This window comes from Nicotiana tabacum, chromosome 7, assembly GCF_000715075.1.
Source record: "Nicotiana tabacum cultivar K326 chromosome 7, ASM71507v2, whole genome shotgun sequence".
Lineage (NCBI taxonomy): Eukaryota > Viridiplantae > Streptophyta > Magnoliopsida > Solanales > Solanaceae > Nicotiana > Nicotiana tabacum.
The window spans coordinates 171,211,397-171,235,327 of NC_134086.1; the positions used below are offsets into that span (position 1 = coordinate 171,211,397).

At 36.8% G+C, this 23,931-nt stretch overlaps 2 protein-coding genes and 1 non-coding gene across 3 annotated transcripts; 2 read left to right on the forward strand and 1 right to left on the reverse strand.

Annotated features, from left to right (window-relative positions):
* Nucleotides 1–2,307: 2,307 nt before the first annotated feature.
* LOC142162479 (small nucleolar RNA R71) lies at nt 2,308–2,412 on the forward strand. Its single transcript, XR_012693742.1, has one exon. It is a non-coding gene; the product is annotated as a small nucleolar RNA R71 (small nucleolar RNA).
* Nucleotides 2,413–18,487: 16,075 nt separating this feature from the next.
* Nucleotides 18,488–19,854, forward strand: LOC107773645 (GDSL esterase/lipase At5g03980). The gene has a single exon (XM_016593050.2). The coding sequence runs from the start codon at nt 18,577–18,579 to the stop codon at nt 19,702–19,704; it is 1,128 nt and encodes a 375-aa protein (XP_016448536.1). The 5' UTR covers nt 18,488–18,576; the 3' UTR covers nt 19,705–19,854.
* A 152-nt stretch (nt 19,855–20,006) lies between these two features.
* Nucleotides 20,007–23,638, reverse strand: LOC142161790 (uncharacterized). Its single transcript, XM_075218108.1, has 4 exons — nt 23,331–23,638; nt 21,954–22,382; nt 21,279–21,537; nt 20,007–20,320 (listed from the first exon to the last, which is right to left on the reverse strand). The coding sequence occupies exons 1-3, from the start codon at nt 23,430–23,432 to the stop codon at nt 21,307–21,309; spliced, it is 762 nt and encodes a 253-aa protein (XP_075074209.1). The 5' UTR covers nt 23,433–23,638; the 3' UTR covers nt 20,007–20,320; nt 21,279–21,306.
* Nucleotides 23,639–23,931: the final 293 nt, after the last annotated feature.

Genomic DNA, 23,931 nt, shown 5'->3' on the forward strand with positions numbered 1-23,931 from the left:
TCTGTAACAACTAGCAATTCTTTTTACGCATACTCAATAAAAGTATCACAATTTCATTCAAATAAGCAATTAAACATAGAATTGAAGAAACAACCATGTATTAGTGAATTATAATCAAGGTCAAGCTAATATCAAACAACAATATTCATGGCTAAATCACAACCCCAGAACAATGGGTGTTTAGCTACTCATGATGTAATCAAACAATTGCAAAAGTGTTTAATCAATAAGAAATACTAGAAAAAGATGAAGAAAACTGAGAATTCTCCGCTTTCTCTCGATCCCGTGTGTGTTTTCTCTCCAAAGTGGCGTCTCCCCCTTCAAAAATAGGTTTAGTCTTGCTTTTATATGTGTTGGGTAGGTCTAAGGCCGAAATAACCTTGTCCCGGGTGAATTTGGAGAAAATTCACGTCACTGGCGCCCTCCACGGCACTCCAATATTTTTAGCTACTATTTTTGGCGCAACAGGTAGAGCTGGGTGCCACCTGTGGCGCTCAAATTCGCAAGTTTCCCGGTTTCGTTCGTTTTGGCTCAAATCTTGTGTGTTTCGCCCCCAATTGCTCCCGAATCATTCCTACACATAAAAACACTTCAAATTAATATAAATCATAGCATTTAACATCCCAAATTCACGAAACAAAAGTAAAATATGAGGCGATATACATAAAAATATATATGCTTTAAGCTAAATATCAACACCCCACACTTAGACTCTTGCTCGTCCTCGAGCAATGGGACAATTCACTACCCTCCAACTACGTACAATTATCAATTATAGAGGAGCACTTTAACTTTTAACCACATACTATACCCTGGACTATGATCAATACCGGCACACAAGCATGAACACATAAAAATTCACGTTCTTCCCATTTAAGCATGCCCAAGTATAACCCTTCAATTCAATCAATTCCAACAACCTATTTGTCACCACCCAACCTCAAAAGCCGACTTGTAACCACTAAGCACCCTCAATTCATGCACTTACCCAACAAGAAAATTTACAACATTACTAATCATTCATGAGATCATATGCCCTCTACCAACTTCTTATTTTCCAAGAGACAAAGGAATTGTGAAACTCCCAAGATCCTTCAACTTAGGAGGAAGTTTACTCTGAACTCTGGCACTGCACTCTTCAGTAAGTGCAACTGTTTCGAACTCTGCATGTCTTCATTTGTTTGCCACAACATCTCTGAGATACCTTGCATACTTAGGCACTCCCTGCAAAATTTCCACCAAAGGCAAATTCACACTCACTTGGCTCAAAATATCTAGGAATTTCTTGTACTTAGCATCATCTTTTTGCTTCTGCAGTCTTTTGGAAACGGAGGTGGTGGACTAGTCTCAATTACTGACTCGGGTCCTTTATCATCTTTCGCATTCCCCTCAACTGGCTTGGGAACTAATTTTCCTTCAGGATGAGCTGTATTCTTCTTTTTCTTTGGAACTTCTTCTAATGCTCTTTCATTTCTCAAGGTAACCGCATTGACTTGAGCTTTAGGATTGAGCTAAGTATCACTAGGAAGAGCCCCTACTAGTCTGGTATTTTGGGCTCTAGCAAGTTGGCCCACGTGGTGCTCCAAATTTCTCAGTGTTGCGGCTTGAGCCTGCTGATCAACCATTATTTTCTGATTGAAAGTTTGTTAATCTGCTATTAATTTTTGATTGAAAGTTTGTTGATCTGCTATTAATTTCTAATTGAGGGCTTGCTGGTCGGACATCAATTTCTTCATCATCTCCTCAAGGCTAGCTTGTTGTTTAGCCTGAGGTGGTCTGGATTGTTGTTGAGGTGCTTGAGGACTGTATTGATTCTGATTGCCTTGATTTTCACCCCAAGAGAAGTTTGGGTGATTCCTCCAGTTAGGATTATAGGTGTCCCCATACTAATTTGTTTGGCCTTGATTTCCATTACCCACAAAATATACAGACTCTGGATTTGCTGGGCATAGATTGCTCATGTGACCCTCTCCACACTTCACAAAATATTTGAACTTGTTGCACTGGCTGGGTTTGTTGCTTGTTAATGATCATGGTCATTTGATTGGCTTGGTTGGTCAGCGTAGAGACCTATGCTCACAATGCTGAGACAACATCTAATTCAAGAACCCATGGTGATTTTTGTACCATGTTCCTACCCATCTCTCCTTGCCAATCCGGATTACTTTTGGAGAATTTGTTCAATAATCCATAAATTTCATCAAAGCTTTTCTCCAATACTTGACCTCCAACTTCAACATCTACTATAATTTTTGTTTGGGGATGGAGCCCTTCTATGAAAGTGTGAACTAACACTTCATTCATCTGATTGTGATGAGGATAGTCTCTGAGTAGCCCGTTGAACCTTTCCCAAGCTGAGTATAAAGATTCTCCTGCTTTCTGTTTGAAGGCAACTATCTCACTTCTGATCTTTGCAGTTTTGCCTGAAAGGAAGAACCTTGTCAGAAATTTTCTTGCCAAATCATTCCAAGATGTAATGGAATTAGCTGGTTCTGCCTTTAGCCATCGCTTAGCTTCGCCCAACAGAGAGAATGGAAAAAGTGTGAGCCTCACATAATCTGGAGTGACCCCATTAGTGATATAAGTATCACTAATCTCCAAGAAGCTCAGAATATACTGTTGTGGATCCTCGTGTGGAAGACCCATAAACTGCCCATTTGCATGAAGTAGCTGGATCATGCTCTGTTTCAACTCAAAGTGCCTAGTGATTCTGGGCTTCACTATGCTGGAGGTAACATTAGCAATACTGAGCATTGCTACTTCCTGAACAGCCATATGTTTCTCCTCTGCCATGTTCACAGGAAATTGAATGAGTGCTTGAATATTGTTTGTATCCCTTGCTTCCCTCAACCTCCTATGAAATGTTTTCTCAGGTTCGGGGTCAAAGCCATTGAGTCTGTCCTGGCTTCTGACCCTACGCATCCAATCAAAGTTTCTGAGATTAGAGAAACAATCAAGTAACGTTATACTAGACGAAATAAACAATTTAAGCAAAAACTAGAAAGTAGTTTATATTCAAGTCCCCGGCAATGGCGCCAAAAACTTGTTGGTCCCAAACGCACATGCAAGTATACGTGGTCGACAAGTAATATAATGATAAGTTTAGTGTCGAACCCACAGAGACTTATATAAACTACTCACTAAATCACTAAAATTATTATTCAATCCATCTAAAATCAAAGTCCAATAATATGATTATATTATACTACGATTCTAAATAATAACTAAATTATCAAGTAATGAGTTGATTGTTGTGTATTCAGTAGAGACAAATATTCCAGGGTTGTGATCGATTCATCATTCGTATTGTGTTCTAATTAACTCTCCCTTTCATATAATTCATTCATGGTTGCTAATTAATCGATAATTGCTCTCATGGCCTTCTCCCGAAGTACTACTCGCCTATTCAAAATAGATTAACGCCTATATTCCTATGAAATCAATCTATTAAGAACACATTAAGATTACCATATTTAATTAAGCACGGTGACTAGGTATATTCCTATCTTAACCACAAATCCGCTCCCCCTAAGGGTTAAGATCATGCTCTCTTCAATTCTTCTCTAATCTAAACATGGCTTTCCCAAGCATAACATAGATAGTAAATAGAACCTAACTGCTGGACAGACAATTAAGCAATTAAATACATAATTGAAGAAACAATCATATATTAGTGAATTATAATCAAGGTCAAGCTAATATCAAACAACAATTTTCATGGCTAAATCACAACCCCAGAACAATGGGTGTTTAGCCACTCATGATGTAATCAAACAATTGCATAAGTGTTTAATCAATTGGAAATACTAGAAAAAGATGAAGAAAACTGAGAATTCTCCGCTTCCTCACGATCCCGTGTGTGTTTTCTCTCCAAAGTGGCGTTTCTCCCTTCAAAAATAGGTTTAGTATTGCTTTTATATGTGTTAGGTAGGTCTAAGGCCGAAATAACCTTGTCTCGGGCAAATTTGGAGAAAATTCACGTCACTGGCGCCCTTTCTAGCGCCAGGCGCCCTCCACGACACCCTCCACTATTTTTGGCGCAACAGGTAGGGCTGGGTGCCATTTGTGGCGCTTAAATTCGCAAGTTTCCCGGTTTGGTTCGTTTTGGCTCAAATCTTGCGCGTTTCGCCCCCAATTGCTCCCGAATCATTCCTACACATAAAAACACTTCAAATTAATATAATCATAGCATTTAACATCCCAAATTCACGAAACAAAAGTAAAATATGGGGCGATATACATAGAAATATATATGCTATAAACTAAACATCAGTAACTAATTTAAATATATATTTATAAAGATCAAAAGTTTTGCTCCAGAAAAAATATATCCCATTTATTTCCTCAAACTCAGTTTGTAAAAAAGGAAAAGTGAATTCCGTTTTCTTAAAAAGTTATGGAAATAGTAAATTCGGAGTGTGGAGTGCCCCTTCGTTTAAGAAACTTGGGATAAAAGAAAGAAAAAGGAAAAAAGTCTTTGGTCAATAATTTAATAAATCTTAAATGAAAACTAATTCTAATCAATTTAGGAAACACAAATAACTTTGCTTAAACACCAAGCTCACAAACTCTATAAATACAGTATGTACAATAATTCTAATGGAGGAATGTTTACAACTGGAGAAAAAACTTTATTGTAATCAATTCCCTCCTTTTGAGCATATCCTTTGGCCACCAATCTTGCTTTGTAACGAACATATTCTTGGTTAGGAAATCCTTCTTTCTTTGCAAATATCCACTTGCACCCAATTACTTTCTTTTCCTTCGGGAGATTGGCCAATCTCCATGTATGATTCTGATGAAGGGATTACATTTCATCATTCATGGCAATCCTCCACTTATCTTCTTTTGAACTTTGGGCAACATCTTTATAAGTGGTAGGAACATCATCAGCTACAATTGAGGCGGCACAAGCAACCGTCTCTATAAGACGAACATGTTTTGTTATTGTCCTTTTTGGCCTGCTAGTTGCTATTGATTCAAGTTATTGTTGAGGTTCCTGAGTTAGAATCTCCCTCTCTACTAGCTCTTCTTCCAGAGGATAATCTTCATTTGTTTCCTCCTCTGCTTCTTGTGTAGGAAAAATAAAGTGTCACGGCCCAAACCGAAGGGCCGCGACGGGCACCCGGTGCCTTACTCAACCGAGTACCAACATAACATATCTTTCTTATTATGTTATCATGAGTAAATGAGCTAGAAAACCCGTCATGAGATAACAAGAATAAAACATAAGGGAATACTCAACATATGAAGACCCAACATGATATACAAACTAATATATGTGACATACGGGCCTATAAGGCCGACATGACCATTAGTAAACTCGAAACATAGGCCGACAAGGCCATACAATTATCCATACACCTGACATCTGTCTACAAGCCTCTAAGAGTACATCAAATCATAAAGGTCAGGACAGGGTCCCGCCATACCAATCAATACATATCCAAAGCATACTGACCAAATAGGCAACTCCGGAGCAAGTGGAGTGCACCAACACCTTTACTGAGCTGATAGCCTACTAAGAGGACTGTCAACCTATCAATCGGGACCTGCGGGCATGAAATGCAGCGTCCCCAGGCAAAAGGGACGTTAGTACAAATAAAGTACCGAGTATATTAGGTAGGAAAACATAAACAAGAACAGTAATGTCAAGAGAGAGATAGAGGAGATACAACATGTAACATCTGAGTGCCTCTGGGGGTTACTGATATGAAATGCATAGTACATATATATACATAAACTTTTTAAAACATTCGCCTCTGTGGGCATCATCATCATCATATCGTACCCGGCCTCAAAGAGGACTCGGTAAAAGCGTACCCGACCATCATAAGGTTCGGTAGAATCGTACCCGGTCACGTGGAGCTCGGTAAACCAACTGATCAGTGGTTGCACAATAGGTGCCATATCCGGCCGACTATAGCGCGGCTCGGTAGAGTAAAATAGATACATATATATAATGCATGCTCAACTCATGGAATCACGTTCTAACCCTTTCGGAGTGATGTAAGGTCATTGCACCTTCGATTAATATTATGGACATCCCTACCATCAATATGAACCTTAGTGGGATTTAAGGATCATACACACTTGTTTAGAATAACTTTATAAGGAAAGAACAACATGGACAACCTTAGTTTCTAGGAGTAGATCCGTTATGAATTAGCGTATTCATTTCACTTTAGATCATGCCAAAAGAAAGAAAAAAGTGCCTTAACATACCTTAAACCCGTTGAGTCCTTAATCACTTCCAAGAAACTCTTCAAACAAGTCAACTCAATCTATCATAGTATAAGGAGATTCAAAATCAGTGCTGAGCAAAGGCTAAGTCTATAACTTAAGCTAGTAGCTCGTTTACGTAAATTTTGGCAGCATCTCCCTTGTAACAAGGGCCTCCTCCAATACCATATACAAACAACAATGACCAGAGCAATCCATCAATACATAATTATCAATATCAAGACACCATATAACAACAACAAGTCACAACTACATTACGACGAGCGGCAAGCTCCGATTGGAATCCGTATACCCCTTATCAATCCTTATAGACTTCTTACTTCAACATAAAAGTATCATTAACATAATAATGAAGTCATTAATCAATGATTCCAGCCTTAAACCATATATTTATAACAACGAAAATAATCCACAACTTCAACTATCCTCAATTAGCAACTTTATTCACTAGTTCATGTCTAGCCCATTCATTTAACTTAATCAACATCAAGATAACCTTAGGCACAAGTAAGATAACAATATACATACCTTATACAGTAACTTCAAGTCAAAATCCAAGTTATATTCAGTTTACAACAACCCTCAATAGCAATACAACACCATAGAAGTGACTTAAGCTAATCCAAGTATTATCTTGTAGTTTATCATCCTAACAACTTAACCAACATACAAGAAAGATTAAGCACAATTAGTAGGCTGTTATACTCACCTTAGACAACAGCAAAAACTAGTAATTTCATCCAAATACGACCCACAACAATCCTCAATGACAACACAACCTCAAAGAGGTGTTGTTCTTCACTAGAACTAAGTTTTGATGTTGAAATATGGTGTAATCACTTTGGAATCACTTCAAACACTTGTGGTATATGTTTAGGAGGGCTAGGAGAAGTTTGGAGACGAAATTTAGTTGAAAAATGAGCAAAAATAGGCGTCCAAATTGTTTATAAATTGAAGTAGGTCAACCACCGCCTAAGTGGGTCCCATTGGGAGCTGCTTGCGCGGTCTCGCGAAAACGAGACTATCTCTCTACTCCGATGTCGTATTGATGAACGGTTTAATGAATTAGAAACTAGACTCATAGATATTCAATTTGGTAGGTAAAACACCCCATGATTCCAAGTATATTTGGAGAAATTCTCAGATACATTTGACCTAAATTTCAGCAAATTTATGAATGTAACTTGTGATGACCTTTGCCAACTCTTGTTCCACAACTTGCTTGCCTTCAAAATGTAGAAAATGATTATCATACGACTAAAATAACTCATAGAATAACCTCTTTATCATGTTAAGAACCCTAGTCTTACCCCAAAGTACATGTTATAACATTCGAAACTTGTCGACTTTCGACGAAACTTATTTTCTTCAATTGGTTTAGCTTCTAAGATTTCCAACCCTATTGGTACTCGTTATTCATGATATTAAATATTTGTAACCTCCAAGGTAACATGATTAACTTACTTTATTTACTTCCAAATATAATCTCATTTCCGAGCTTACATCAATGACTTACGACATACTCTCACGTATGAAAACTTGGGGTGTAACATCATTCCCCCTTTGGAACATTCGTCCTCGAATGTTGATTGATGCGCTTATCAGTTTCATAAACTATAGCTCTTACGAATACTTTAATGCTCATCTTTCCATCTAATCCACTATTTTGTGAATAAATCTAAATGCTTGGGCATTCCCCTATTTTTGGCCTCTTTGTCACGCCATGACATGTGGTCGGAATTCTTCCAACATCATAACATTTGCTACCTTATGTCATGCAGTATGTACGACTGTGTCCTTGTATGAGTGCCTAGCGGGTCGTATTCTCTTTTCCCTCCATCTTTTAGCCATTCTCTAAGCCTCGCTTTATGAACATATACAGAATTATGACAAGCTGTCCCTCTAGGCATCTATAGGTGTACTGATGTCTTTCGCTTGGTACTTTATCGAACTTAATACTATTTCTATCTCTTGTTTCATAGCTTTGTATATCTATCCTTATGGATTTACTACATCTAGGTAGGTTATACTATACCATAAAACTTACTTCGGTTTATTATTACCGAGGTTTGCTACCCAACTCCAGGTTACTCTCTCGCTGCTTATCCTATATGTATAAATCTAAGTCCTTTAGTGCTTCCTCATTATTATTCATCTAAGAATAACAAACAAATCTCATCTCGTACTTTGGAACTTGTACCCATCTATTGTTTATTCACCTTAATGTTGATCTATAATCTATCACTGATAACTTGCAACCTCTTACGTAATACACTGTCACTAGGGCTCACATCTTATCGGGGAACATATGAAGTGATTTTCCTGATCCACCTAGGGATAATACTATACTTCAATAACCGTATTTCATTGCATCCCAATGCGATTCATCTTATGGGGGTATTCTAATCCCGTGCAATTAATGAAATCCCTTTCTCGTTAAATCATTACTCAATCAAAGGCCTAAGCATCATCCTCTTATCTATCACAATTACACCCTTATTCTACTGCCAGGGCAACATTCCATCTCTTCTAAATGCACCTAGTCTCAGACTCCTCTGTGTTCATTCAGGATGTACCGAGCTTTTTATTACATATGGAAATCATCAGCTCCCTTGTTTTGATGGGTTTAATCCCGAGGACATACATATTCTCGTCACCTTATAACTCACCTTTTCATATCCTTACTCCTATCTACCTAAAACCTTGTTGCTCTACAATACTTTACCTTAGGACCTACACCGATCTATTTATACTACTCGCAACCTTCCTTTAACTTGCTAGCACCATAAATTTCCTTTCGTGCCTTCTCAGTTGTCCTTAAATGTAAGCAATTACTTTTGCTGGTCGTTCTATCACTTGTTGCATGAATACTTGGCTTGTCTTTTTGCCCACGAATACTATAATTTCCTGTACCTCATATGATCTCAAACATCACCTTTGATGGCTTTTTTTTTCCATTCATTAGCCATGATAGGTGCCACTTTCTTATGGAGTGTATACAATATTGTAGTGAGACTGTTGTTACAGGATCATTTACTCTTTAGCTCACTATGCTTAGGTGGAAACCTTCTTCCTTATTTCCTCAACTAGTCTTTCATTGTAGTACTTAAGGAGACCTTCTGGCTCTTGTAAAGTTGCGAGCTTGATATATCGTACACCCGAAGGTAATTTTCGTTATTCTTACTCGCCTATAATAATCCTTAGTTACATAAATTTATGCCTTTGTGCTCGTAGGGTTACTTCTAAGCTCAAATTTTTATTGTCTCCTTAGTGGCACTCTCTCTTATTTTCATAAACATTAAAATAGTACTTTTAATTGCCTCAACTCCTATCTGAATTTTTTTCAAATGATTGCGATCTTATATCTGCGAGACTGAATTCACTATGCCGCGGTTCACTACTTTTATCTTGCATGATCTATTGATTTATCTGTGACCTCTTTTTTAGCGATAACTGGGCTCTTCCTGAATCAACTACTAATTACTCGTTGGTCCATTCTCATATATATATATATATATATATATATATATATATATATATATATATATATATTCTGCATAATCCCTCTTGGGATATATCCTTTGTCTTAACTTATCTCTCGCCACTAGCTCCTGATGTATCAAGTGTCCATTCACACTTATTTATCAATAACATCCTGGCCGGAAACTTTTACTGCCTCTCTCCGGTGTCGTGCTTGTATAAGGTTCTGGAGTCGCAACATATCTGCAGGAACTGAATAAATGCAACATCATCCCTTTCTCATTTTTACCACATTCTTTCTTTACTATTCCATAGTTAACTGAACCGCTTAACTCCGACTTAATATCATATCACACCATATTCCCCCCCTTTAGGGGAGTACTAAGATTTAGTACTACGACGATCTACCTATAGTTGTTTTACCTTTTCATATTCGGCGTCTTTTCACATTATCAATGAACCTTAATCACCTTATGGTAACCTTCTGTACCAGGGATAACTAAATCTCTTACGCACGAAGGTGACACCTACGGTAACTGGCACACTTAGTCCCTTAAGATTAACTCTACTCAGAGTGCTTGCTTTAGGTAAACGACTTCCTAAATAACCTTTAAAGGTTATTCGTCTATTGTCTATTCTATTATTGTTGGAGTACGATCTTTGAAATTCTCATGATGTCGACCATTATCAAATCCTCCGGTCCCTAATTCATGTTCGGTTTTAATATGTTCACTAGCCTATACTGATTTTTATTACTCTGGGGTCTAACCTTTCCTCCTGGTAATCACGTTGAAGTCACCATCTCATTTCTCGAAATAAGAATGACTTTATGGCTTATACTCTTTTATTGCCTTAAGGCTTGTCACCTCTTGTATTTTCCTTCACTTGACTATAGACTCTGTCATCGTGTCATATTTTGATTTACTGTTATCACCACTTCTGTCACGACCCAAACTGAAGGGCCGCGACGGGCACCCGATGCCTTACTCAACCGATTACCAACGTAACATATCTTTCTTATTATGTTATCATGAGTAAATGAGCCAGAAAACCCGTCATGAGATAAAAAAAATAAAACATAATGGAATACTCAACATATGAAGACCCAACATGATATACAAACTAATATATGTGACATACGGGCCTATAAGGCCGACATGACCATTAGTAAACTCGAAACATAGGCCGACAAGGCCATACAATTATCCATACACCTGACATCTATCTACAAGCCTCTAAGAGTACATCAAATCATAAAGGTCGGGATAGGGTCCCGCCATACCAATCAATACATATCCAAAGCATACTGACCAAATAGGCAACTCCGGAGCAAGTGGAGTGCACCAACACCTTCGCTGAGCTGATAGCCTACTAGGAGGACTGTCAACCTATCAATCGGGACCTGCGGGCATGAAATGCAGTGTCCCCAGGCAAAAGAGACGCCAGTACGAATAAAGTACCAAGTATGTTAGGCAGGAAAGCATAAACAAGAACAATAATGTAAAGAGAGAGATAGAGGAGATACAACCTGTAACATCTGAGTGCCTCTGGGGGTTACTGATATGAAATGCATAATACATATATATACATAAACTTTTTAAAACATTCGCCTCTGTGGGCATCATCATCATCATATCGTACCCGGTCTCAAAGAGGACTCGGTAAAAGCCGTACCCGACCATCATAAGGTTCGGTAGAATCGTACCCGGCCATGTGGAGCTCGGTAAACCAATTGATAAGTGGTTGCAAAATAGGTGTCATACCCGGCCGACTATAGCGCGGCTTGGTAGAGTAAAATAGATACATATATATAATGCATGCTCGACTCATGGAATCACGTTCTAACCCTTTCGGAGTGATATAAGGTCATGGCACCTTCGATTAACATTATGGACATCCCTACCATCAATATGAACCTTAGTGGGATCTAAGGATCATACACACTTGTTTAGAATAACTTTATAAGGAAAGAACAACATGGACAACCTTAGTTTCTAGGAGTAGATCCGTTATGAATTAGCGTATTCATTTCACTTTAGATCATGCCAAAAGAAAGAAGAAAGTGCCTTAACATACCTTAAACCCATTGAGTCCTTAATCACTTCCAAGCAACTCTTCAAACAAGTCAACTCAATCTATCATAGTATAAGGAGATTCAAAATCAGTGCTGAGCAAAGGCTAAGTCTATAACTTAAGCTAGTAGCTCGTTTACGTAAATTTTGGCAGCATCTCCCTTGTAACAAGGGCCTCCTCCAATACCATATACAAACAACAATGACCAGAGCAATCCATCAATACATAATTATCAATATCAAGACACCATATAACAACAACAAGTCACAACTACATTACGACGAGCGGCAAGCTCCGATTGGAATCCGTATACCCCTTATCAATCCTTATAGACTTCTTACTTCAACATAAAAGTATCATTAACATGATAATGAAGTTATTAATCAATGATTCCAGCCTTAAATCATATATTTATAACAACGAAAATAATCCACAACTTCAACTATCCTCAATTAGCAACTTTATTCACTAGTTCATGTCTAGCCCATCCATTTAACTTAATCAACATAAAGATAACCTGAGGCACAAGCAAGATAACAATATACATACCTTATACAGTAACTTCAAGTCAAAATCCAAGTTATATTCAGTTTACAACAACCCTCAATAGCAATACAACACCATAGAAGTGACTTAAGTTAATCCAAGTATTATCTTGTAGTTTATCATCCTAACAACTTAACCAACATACAAGAAAGATTAAGCACAATTAGTAGATTGTTATACTCACCTTATACAGCAGCAACAACTTGGAATTTCATCCAAATACAGCCCACAACAATCCTCAATGACAACAGAACCTCAAAGAGGTGTTGTTCTTCACTAGAACTAAGTTTTGATATTGAAATATGGTGTAATCACTTTGGAATCACTTCAAACCCTTGTGGTATATGTTTAGGAGGGTTAGGAGAAGTTTGGAGACGAATTGTAGTTGAAAAATGAGCAAAAATAGGCGTCCAAATCGTTTATAAATTGAAGTAGGTCAACCACCGCCTAAGTGGGTCCCATTGGGAGCTGCTTGCGCGGTCTCGCGAAAATGCGAATATCTCTCTACTCCGATGTCGTATTGACGAACAGTTTAATGCGTTAGAAACTAGACTCATAGATCTTCAATTTGGTAGGTAGAACACCCCATGATTCCAATTATATTTGGAGAAATTCGCAGATACATTTGACCTAAATTTCAGCAAATTTATGAATGTAACTTGTAATGACCTTTGCCAACTCTTGTTCCACAACTTGCTTGCCTTCAAAATGTAGAAAATAATTATCATAAGACTAAAATAACTCATAGAATAACCTCTTTATCATGTTAAGAACCCTAGTCTTACCCCAAAGTACATGTTATAATATTCGAAACTTGTCGACTTTCGACGAAACTTATTTTCTTCAATTGGTTTAGCTTCTAAGATTTCCAACTCTCTTGGTACTCGTTATTCATGATCTTAAATATTTGTAACCTCCAAGATAACATGATTAACTTACTTTATTTGCTTCCAACTATAATCTCATTTCCGAGCTTACATCAATGACTTACGACGTACTCTCACGTATGAAAACTTGGGGTGTAACATAAAGTTTCCCTCAAACTCTACCTGCTTAGAAGCACCCTCATTTTGTTTGGTATCTTCTGTTACCTTATTTACCATAGCAGATTCATCAAAGGTAACATCCCTACTGAATATTATTTTCTTTGTCATAGGACACCATAAGCGATATCCTTTGACTCTAGAAGTAATCCCTATAAAAATAGCCTTCTTTACTCTTGGATCCAATTTTGACTCTATCACATGATAATATGCGGTTGAGCCAAACACGTGCAAAAAGTCATAATCTACAGCAGGCTTTCCATATCACTTTTCAAATGGTGACTTGCCATCAATAGCAGTAGATGGTAGACGATTAATAAGGTGGCATGAATATGTAATTGCCTCAGCCTAAAATTCTTCGCCCAAGCCAACATTAGACAATATACACCGTACCTTCTCCAGCAAGGTCCAGTTCATATGTTCTGCCACTTCATTCTGTTGTGATGTATGTCTGACAGTGAAGTGTCGGACGATGCCATCATTTTCACAGACCTTATTAAAATGATCATTTTTGTATTCACCTCCATTGTCTGTGCGAATACACTTGATCCTCCTGCCTGTTTGATTCTCCACCATCATTTTCCATTTGAAAAAAATTCCCAACACTTCATCTTTGCTCTTCATTGTATACACCCACACTCTTCGAGAAAAATCATCAACAAAGGTTACAAAATAGTGCTTCCCACCCAATGAAGGTGTTTTGGAAGGACCCCAAATATCAGAGTGTACATAATCCAAAATGTCTTTAGTATTATGGATCGTTGTACCAAATTTAACTCTTGTTTGTTTTCCTTTGACACAATTCTCGCAAAACTCCAAGTTGTAAGCCTTTACTCATTTTAACAATCCTCGATCTGATAGAGTTTTCAAGGATTTTCCTCCAGCATGTCCCAAACGCATGTGCCATAGCTTGGTTGCTTCTGCCTCTTTGTCGTCACTGGATGTCACTGTCGATGTCCCAATAACTGTACTACCGCGATAATGGTACATGTTATTGTTCTTCCGATTGGCCTTCATTACCACTAGTGCACCGGAGCATACTCTCATCACTCCATTTTCTGCAATGATTTTGAACCCTTTTGATTCTAGGGCTCCCACAGAGATGAGATTCTTCTTCAAATCCGGTACATATCAAAGATCTGTTAATGTTCTGATCATTCCATCATGGTTCCTTAATTGTATTGAACCAATGTCATATGAGGTAAGAAGGCTGTTGTCCGCTGTGTGGATGACTCCATATTGTCCTTCTTAAAAATCTACGAACCAGTCCCTGTTGGGACACATACGATAGCTACAAGCCGAGTTCATCAACCATATGTCTGATGATGTTGATGGCTCTGTTGTAACTAATGAGAAGTCTGAATCATCACAATCAGCTACATTTGAATCCATAATGGCCTTTTCATTGTTATGTTTGGCCTTATTCTTCAACTTCGGACAGTCTTTCTTCCAGTACCCCTTTTCTCGACAAGGCACATTCATCTTTGATGGGTTTAGATCTTGACTTGGATCTTCCTTTCTTTGTCCTCGTTTGATTTTGAGGACGACCCCTCACAACCAGTGCTTCTCCTTCTCCGCCCTTCTGTTTTTCTCCATTTCTTTGTTCATAGCTGTACAAAGCCGAACAAACTTCTCTGAGAGAAATTTTGTCATTCCCATGGAGTAGAGTAGTTTCAAGGTGCTCGTACTCATCAGGAAGTGACCCCAACAACATCAAGGCCAAGTCACCATCATCAAAAGTTGCATCCATATTTTGCAAATTTGTGACCAACTTATGAAACTGGTGATATGTTCATTCATCGTGGTACCAGAAATATAGGTGAAGCAAAACAGTCTCTTCTTCATGTATAATTTATTTTGACTGTTTTTCTTCAAAAATTTATCCCCCAGTGCTTTCCATAATTTACTTGCAGAAGTTTCCTTTGTGTATGGATATTTCTGCTCTCTAGCAAGGTAGGATCGAATGGTACCGCAAGCAACACGGTGATAATTCTCCAATCTTCTTCTCCAATGACATCTGGTCTTTTTTCTTCAATGGCAAGATCTAGCCCTTGTTGAAAAAGGACATTTAGAACCTCGCCTTGCTACATCCCAAAATGTCCTGACCCGTCAAAAATTTCTACTGCAAATTTCGCATTTGACACAATTCTTGTCATAAGCGAAGATGTCAATGATGACGTATTGTTGACACTTGATGTAAATTCTTCTTGTTTATTGTCTCCCATCTTTGACACAAATATTATTTAATAGTCGATGACACAAATCAAGATTATTTCCTTTCTGGTGTGGAAGATCAGACTAAGCTGCAACCACAGAGCATACTCAGATAGAACCTTGACTCAGTTACCAAGATAAATCTTTTCTGATGTGGAAGATCAGACTATGCTGCAGCCACAGAGCATACTTAGACAGTACCTTGGCTTTGATATCAATTGTTGCGGAAGCCAAATGTATATAGTGTGAATGAGTCACAACTACTATACCAAAAATTATGACAGCCACCAAATAATAAATAAGACAATAAAACAACAATAAAAGGAACACCAGAATTTACGAGGTTCGGCCAATTTTGCCTACTTCCTCGGACACAACCAATATTTTATTTCACTCCAAAAATACAAGTGAAATAATACTAAAGAGAGAAGATACAAATGCCTTAAGAAGATAAGAAGGCAAATGAGAGGTGCATTTAAATCCTAAACATTAGGCCTTCTTTTATAGGGAAAAAATCCCAACTAAATATATCATCCACCGATGTGGGACTTTTGACATATTCAACACCTATAACTTCAAGACAGTGGAATTCAATGAATTTTCACAAATATGCATTGTAACTGACATTATTTCTCAAGTATACTCAGGGGCTTATCTAGTAAGGCCCGAGGGGGTGCTAAGCCACCCGCAAGATTCGTTCAAAACTCTGTGTGCATATATATATGTGTGTATATATATATGTAAGAAATTGTATATATATTTGAAGCGCTATCCACAATAACAGTTTATACAAAAGTGCCAATGGCAAAGGGTAGGAGATTCCACCTTGGTTGTGAAGGATTGAACCCAACTGGCAACAATTTTTTAACCTTTTGGCTTGCTACATCATGTTAAGTTTTCTATCATTCTATAAAGAGATGTACATGGACCGGGTTGGTTCGATTTTTATTAAAACCAAACCAAACCAACTATATCGGTTTGGATTGGTTCCATTTTGTTGGGTTTTTCGGGTTTTTTATTACATGAATATTATTTCAATCTTACTTTGTTAAATTTTTTATAAGCAAATATATATTTAGTAAAAATTGAAAAAATTGACAAACATATGATCTATTAAAATAATTTTATGGGAGAATTTTGTTAATAGCACATGATAGTTACTTTTTTAACCTGACAATAATTTTTGTTGATGTATACTTTCAAGGTTAAACGAATTTGCTAATTAAAATACCTAATTAATGATATGTTCTATTTAATTTTAGATTGTCGAAACACCACTTCAAATTCGAAAACATATAAGAATTTAATAAATCTTGACTTATTAACATGGAAGAACAAAGAAATTGGTGTTTTAGTAACACTTGATAAGAAAGTGATCATATAACTCATTACTTAAGGTTAATAAAAATGACATACTTCATATTCTAGTACTAAATATTACATCCCATAAGAGAATCCTAAATATTTCTAGAATTTTTGTAAAGAAAATTCTATATAAAGTCTTAAAATTATATATTTATATGTCGATTTGGTTACGTTCGGGGCTTTTTACTCATACCAAACCAAATCAAACCAAACCCAGTCGGATTTTTTAATCGATTTGGTTTGACTTTTCGGTTTGGTGCTGTTTTCCGGCTCGGTTTGTACACTCCTAATTCTATATATTCCGTTCTCATTTTTCTTCTTATGTAATTTTTGTTAACTATCATACTTTATTTGTTAACTTTTGACTTTCTTTTTGTGTCTAAGTATTTGCCTTTTTCTTACAAAGTTAAAATAATATTTTCTTTGCAAATCTTCGCTCTATAATAAATATAGTACTATATATCTTCATTTAATTGATTTATATTATATACCAAAAAAACAAGTAATCCGAACCGAAGTCTAAAGTTGCTTAAACCAACAAAATAGTTGTAGCACCCGAAAGCTCAAAATCCTAGATCCAACTCTTAATATACTACATACTGGGACTAGCTTTATAAAATTAAAATTGTCGATAAAAGAACAATGTTTCTTATAGTAATTAATTACTACTGTAATAACTACCAAATTAGTTTTTGTCAAAGAACATTGTACTAGATCTAAATATGTTGTTCCTTCAGAAAGCAACTAGAGTTTTCGAGGAAAATATAATCTAGGCTTTGCATATAACTACATATACTTGTATAAGGTTTGAAACTCAAGTTTTCTTTAACTTATGATTAAATCTGAATTACACAATTCCTACATGTACCATGTCTAGCATTTCTTAGCTATGTTATTGAAGCCACCTATGTAACAAATCAAATTATTATCTATTGAGTAAAAAAAAGATACTTAACAAGTAGAGTATTAAATAACATTGAACAATGAAATTTTTTAAAGTAACAAAATACAAATAAAAATTAATTGCTCTGATTTAGTAATTTCACTAATGCCAATCGTAACTCGAAACTCCACCTACTAAATTGAGAATAAAAGAGAGATGACTCAAATATTTAATGCAGTTAAAATATGCTAAAATAAAAATTGTTTTGGAAAGTCAAAAAAATTATATAGAAATATCATAAAAATTATCTCACAAAATATATATATATATATATATATATATATATATATATATATATATATATATATATATATATATATAAAGACCCAAAGTTTTGCTCCCAAAAAAATGTATCCCATTTTTCCTCAAACTTAGTTTGTAAAAAAGGAAAAGCGAATTCTGTTTTCTTAAAAAGTTATGAAAATAGTAAATCGGGAGTGCCCCTTGGTTTAAGAAACTTGGGATAAAAGAAAGAAAAAGGAAAATTCAATAATTCAATAAAAACTCTAATTCTAGTCAACTTAGGAAACACCAATAACTTTGCTTAAACACCAAGCTTACAAACTCTATAAATACAGTACGTACCATAAACTAGAGTTCACGCCTCCTTTGAGTTCATTAGTTTCTCTTTGATTGTTCCTTTAGTTTGTAAGATTTCTCTGTTACAATATGGCGGCCTCCGTTTGCATCAGCCATCATTTGGTTGTCTTGCTATTACTCTTTTCCTGTCTTGTTGTTGTTGTTTCGTCTTTCTCTTTGGCGAAAGAAGCTGTTGGTCCCTTTAATTCCATATACACTTTCGGAGATTCTTCATCATCAGTTGCTGATCATGTTGCTGCAACCCTCAGTTTGCCTTCTCCCCAACCATACACTCAACGAGGCACTGAATTCTTCGAGTCTGGCCTGAGTTTTGCGACGCCTGGAGCGACTTTCATGAAGCCCTTTTTCTTCCTCAAGAATGGCATCCCAGCGCCTCCACAGTCACATGACCTATCTCAGATTTCTACCTTCATGAGGTTCTTCTATGAAGACTGCTTCTCTTTTCATGACTGCGGCAGAAATAACAAGGTTCTTCCGAAGGCGCTCATCTTTATGGATCAACCCGGCATCAATGATTACAAGCATGCCTTCTTACATGGAAAATCTATTTCAGAGGCGTCTCTTCTCGTGCCTGAAGTGGTGGAGACAATTAAGAATTCAATAGAGAGACTCATCAACGAAGCTGGGGCCAAAACTCTCATGGTTTCTGGAATTCTACCCGTGGGCTGCTTTCCTGGTTTTAGGACTCTGTTTCCCGAGGTCGATTCAATTGGCAAAAACAGATGCCATAAGGGATTGAATATGTTTTCGAAGCTTCACAATGATCACCTATGGCAAGCAATTCTGGAGCTGCGTCTAAAATACCCTGATGTTCACATCATATATGCAGATTACTACAAAGCATTCATGGCTGTTCTTAAAAATCACGCGTTCCTGGGATTCAAGACAAAGACTTTGATGAAGGCATGTTGTGGAAGTGACAACGGTCCATTCAATTTTGATGCACAGAAGCAGTGTGGAGAGGAAGGGGTAGCTGTATGTTCTGAAAGGGCTTCACATTTATATTGGGATGGATTTCGATTGACACCCGAGGCTTTGGAGAACCTGATCGATGCGCTGTTCAGCAAGAAAGGATTTGTATTCCCAGAATTGAAGGTTGGAGAAGAAACAGCAGCAGCAGTAACAAGGCGTCATTCCAGGATTCTTGCACGAGTTGGAGACATGTCTTCTGTTTTTAGGCATTTACTCTTTGTCTAAGTCAGTTTTCTGCATTCAATTCTTCTCACTATTGTGTTTGATTCTAAGAGTAGTCCCTCATTGGTTTGTATGTACAGGGGAATGCCCCTCTTAGCTTCTGTAACAAGTAACAATTCTTTTGATTCATTATCAAATAAAAGTATCCTGATTTAATTCAAATATTTTTCTAGAGATGAGTTGATGCTTATTAAGTACTTTATCTGTTTATCCTGTTTTTATCTTTCAACCTTAATTTTAAGCCTGAGATTGACAAAAAGGGTTCAACTGTTTGTAAGAAACTTAGTATCAGAAACAAGATTGCCTTCCCAATTGACCTGGTTAACAGTAAGTAACCTGATAAGAATCCAATTATAATGATAAGAAAATACAATTAAAAAGAGTAGAAGGGAGACACTTCCTTACAAGATTGAGCATTACATTGACTGAATGTTTTACAATGAAAACTTTTGACTGATATACCTATTTTCTGATTGGAAAGAAGCTTTCTTCTCTAGAACAAAAAACCAAAGCCCCTCTAAAAGTGAAAATCCAAGATCTTCAAACTTGGTCGATCCAATAGACAGACCAATTGACTGGATCTGCTGTGGTACAATTTGCCAAAAATAGTGATTTGCCCCTGCAAAAATAATTTGATCAGTCGATAACAGTGCCTTGCAAATATCTAATTTTCTGAACTACGAAAGAAACTTCCAATTGCAACACTATGATACCCAAATCAAAGAATCCCTCTTGCTATCACGACTACATTTAACAGCTTAAATATCAAGGCAACTGGTGCTTCCACTACCAATATTTTAGAGATTCATAATTGAAATTCCACATCCAAAAGTTAAAGGTTAAATACCCAATTGGTCAAATAGTAAAGAGAAAGCCTAACCATACTGACTATTACAAAGGGATTACAATTTACAAGTATGCTTAAACATACTTCAGAAACCATACACATTATTGGACGACTTTGTCATATCATTTAGTTAAGTCTTACAAAGTCTTTGAAGTTGGAAGTTCAAATTGTTGTAAAGTATGCAAGAGCTGTCAAGAGAAACGTCTTCTCTGAGTAAGCATTAAAGTACAGCCTAGACCTTAGTAAAAAGGACATTCATTTAATTGGAAAGAACAAAAAAAGGGCAGAAAATCAGCTTAATGCAACTGCATAAGGAATAAGGGGTTTTGTCTCTCAGAACTATTATCATTAGAGTTGATCATAGTTATTAATTAAGTTCCTTTTATTCAGAGATTCCATGCACGGTAGTTGACACTAGTCAGAACAAAATTTATAAAAGTGCAAGATCTATCAAGCAGACTTACTACAAAAGGATTGGATTATCGATTTCCTTTGCCCCTTAAAATAAGAAAAGAGCACATAGCACTTACAGCAGGCAAATAGAAGTCATAAACAAATACAATGCCTTTCTCATTCATAGAACACCTTAGGCCAAGCATTGGCGCCTGTATTATTTTTCTTTTTTAAAAAAACAAAGGAAAGGCGCCTGCATCTTTTTTCTGTAGGGCGCAAGTAGCAGCGAGTTTTAATATGCAGATGAAACTACTTCTAGGAGAACAAATGTTATTACCAGTTCAAATACTTTGTCGCCGAAAAAGTTATAGCTCCTTCTGTTCAGGATCAAGAACTACTGAATCAGGCAGGGTCTTTTCTAGTGACTTCCTAGGCCTTCTGTACCAGAGGAAAGCAAACCACAGAGTTCTGAACAATGCACCATTTGCAAAATGTGGAATAAAAATTCGACCCCAATATGGATAATATGGTCCCGGCAACTTTAGCAGAGTGAAGAAAAGGCCAATGGCAATCAAATGCCAGGGAACTTCTGCATTCTAACATTGTAAATTGAGCAGAAACATGTCAGTATACAACCAGACTTCATTCATGTTATTTTCTTCTTGGACAAAGAAGCAGATCAATTCTAGACATGTAGCACAAACTTTAGTCCATAATTGCAAAAAGCCAAACAGGGACAAGTTGAACTGGGGGGAAAAAGAGAATAAGGGATAGCAAAGCAGAATGACATAGAGATGGAAGAGTCCCTTATTCAACTTGTCAATAATTGCAAACGTTTCATCTATCCTGTTTCCAAGTTTTAGCAACTAGGAGACAGTGAAACTCCAGAGGCAATCTAATAGATGTACTTTCTTTTCCTTGAGAAAATATCTAATAGAGCACTTAATTGGTAATGTTGGATATATATTCTTCTGCTAGAATTTCATGAACTATGTACAGCAAAAAAGATCACCTTGGGAGATGGAGAGGACTCCGCAGCTGCTGACTTTAATATGCCAGCAACACCAACACCAACAAGAAATGGAAGCAGCGTGATATAAAGCTTCCTTTCATGTGCACAATAAGACAACTCACTGATTGAGGTAACTATAAGTACTGGTACATACAAGTATTTGGTGACTGTCAAAACAATGTCAAGAATAAGTTGAACGAAATTGTCCGCTGCTCTATTCCAAGGGAAACTCTTGACAGGTGCAGGAGCGCTGTCCCACAATTTCCTTGCCCGGTCTATTATGTTCTCCAAGTTAAATTTTAGAGGTTCATCGGATTGTCCAGCTGCTATGTTCATATTGCAGATTATTTTAGGTCTTGCAATTGAACGTGTCCCATATGATCTGATGCTCAAAATGCACATATTAGACTTAGTCAACGGTCGTAAAATCTGCCAAGATAGAAGGCGACTGTCATCCAGATTGAGTGAAGTGAATAACAGGAGAAAAGAAGCAAGCCAGAAAAAATATTGAATAAAAAGAACAAAGACAATAACAATAAACAAAACGCAATAAAAACAAGAGAAAGGAACCAAAACAAGGACAAGAGAAGAATAAACAACAAAGAGCCACTAACCTAGTAATCTTAATGGAGGACTACAAACATTCTGAAATTGGTTTGTCAAACCAAAAAGGAACTAAGTAAATGTTCTTCCCATTTGGATGTAAAATATAGAATGCAAACAGTAGCTTGGTTTCAATATATATAGCATAGGAACAGATGACCAAAATAATATCAAACATCAGAAAAAAGATGAATTAAATAAGTCTTCCGCTAGTAAACTCAACATGGATATGAGAATATTGTACGAAAACTTTACATGGAAAATATACGAGAGTTCAGCTAACCATCAAAGAGCAATTGAAATACATTTCCCTTTTTATTTCTAGCGGAGAAATACCCAAAAAAAAAAATTGTCAGCAGAAGATTAACCTAATCATCGAAGCTGTTTTCGACATATTTGAAACTTCAGCTTTCCATTGTATGATCATTTGCCAAAGTCGAGATATTTTGTCAATGTGGTGCTATATAGTAAAGTAAAAATTCGATTTTTCACACCTACTATTACAGCAATACTAGCAAAGAGTAACTCCAGCAGACATTAAAAATTTTCACCGTACATCAATGTTCCACTAATTGTCTAGCATCCAATACTTTAAACCTAGAGTCATATCCATGATTAAATATTCAAGAAACACAAAAGTACGAGCTAAGCAATCAAAAATTGCTAAATTGCAAAACGACCAGAACTTTATTAGTGGGTGTAATTCTAAACTTGTGTACATAGCAGAAAACGAACTGTTGAGAAATAAAAATCTCTTTATGTGATGTGGGTCACCTGAAAGCCATTGGCGGCTGGAGAATTAAGTTTGAGAGACATCATAGTAGGGAACTGAAGTTGTGCAGATACACTCGAAAACTGTGTATAAGAAACTGCCATTTTTAAACTACTTTCAGAAACGCCATGAAAGATAAGGTCTTTTTAGGCATGAAATTGAGGGGTTTAAGGGGTGTTGCTTGGAACTTGGAAGAGTGGAGTCCGATCCGGATAAACCCACTGAAGCAAATTTGGATGATCCGTAGAGCCTTAAATGGGCCGTCTATTTATGGAAAGTATACTATTGAAACTGAAAAATAGAAAGTTATGAAATTTTTCTAGTTCTTCCTTCGCAAAATAAAGAAGGCACTCCAAGTATTTGAGCTGAAGTTAAAAAAGAAAATTATGAATGTTGAGTTTCCAATTTTTTTTAACAATTCATGAGATATTACATTACTTTCTTTGTTCAAGGAAAGATGACATGGTTTGGATTCACTGTCTTAAAAGGCAGGATTGGGACTCGCCCAGGCCCTGGGTTTATGTGTGGGGCTTAGTTCCATGAGACTTATACATTGATTTCGGGGCTTACGTCCCGGACGCGCCCAACGCCCAACGTACTGGG

Coding starts and splice junctions, on each gene's coding strand:
- LOC107773645 (XM_016593050.2), top strand. CDS start 18,577: ATGGCGGCCTCCGTTTGCATCAGCCATCATTTGGTTGTCTTGCTATTA.
- LOC142161790 (XM_075218108.1), bottom strand. CDS start 23,432: ATGGCAGTTTCTTATACACAGTTTTCGAGTGTATCTGCACAACTTCAG. Junction 22,383..23,330: donor CAGCCGCCAATGGCTTTCAG/GTGACCCACATC, acceptor CTATCTTGGCAG/ATTTTACGACCGTTGACTAA. Junction 21,538..21,953: donor AGTCCTCTCCATCTCCCAAG/GTGATCTTTTTT, acceptor TTACAATGTTAG/AATGCAGAAGTTCCCTGGCA.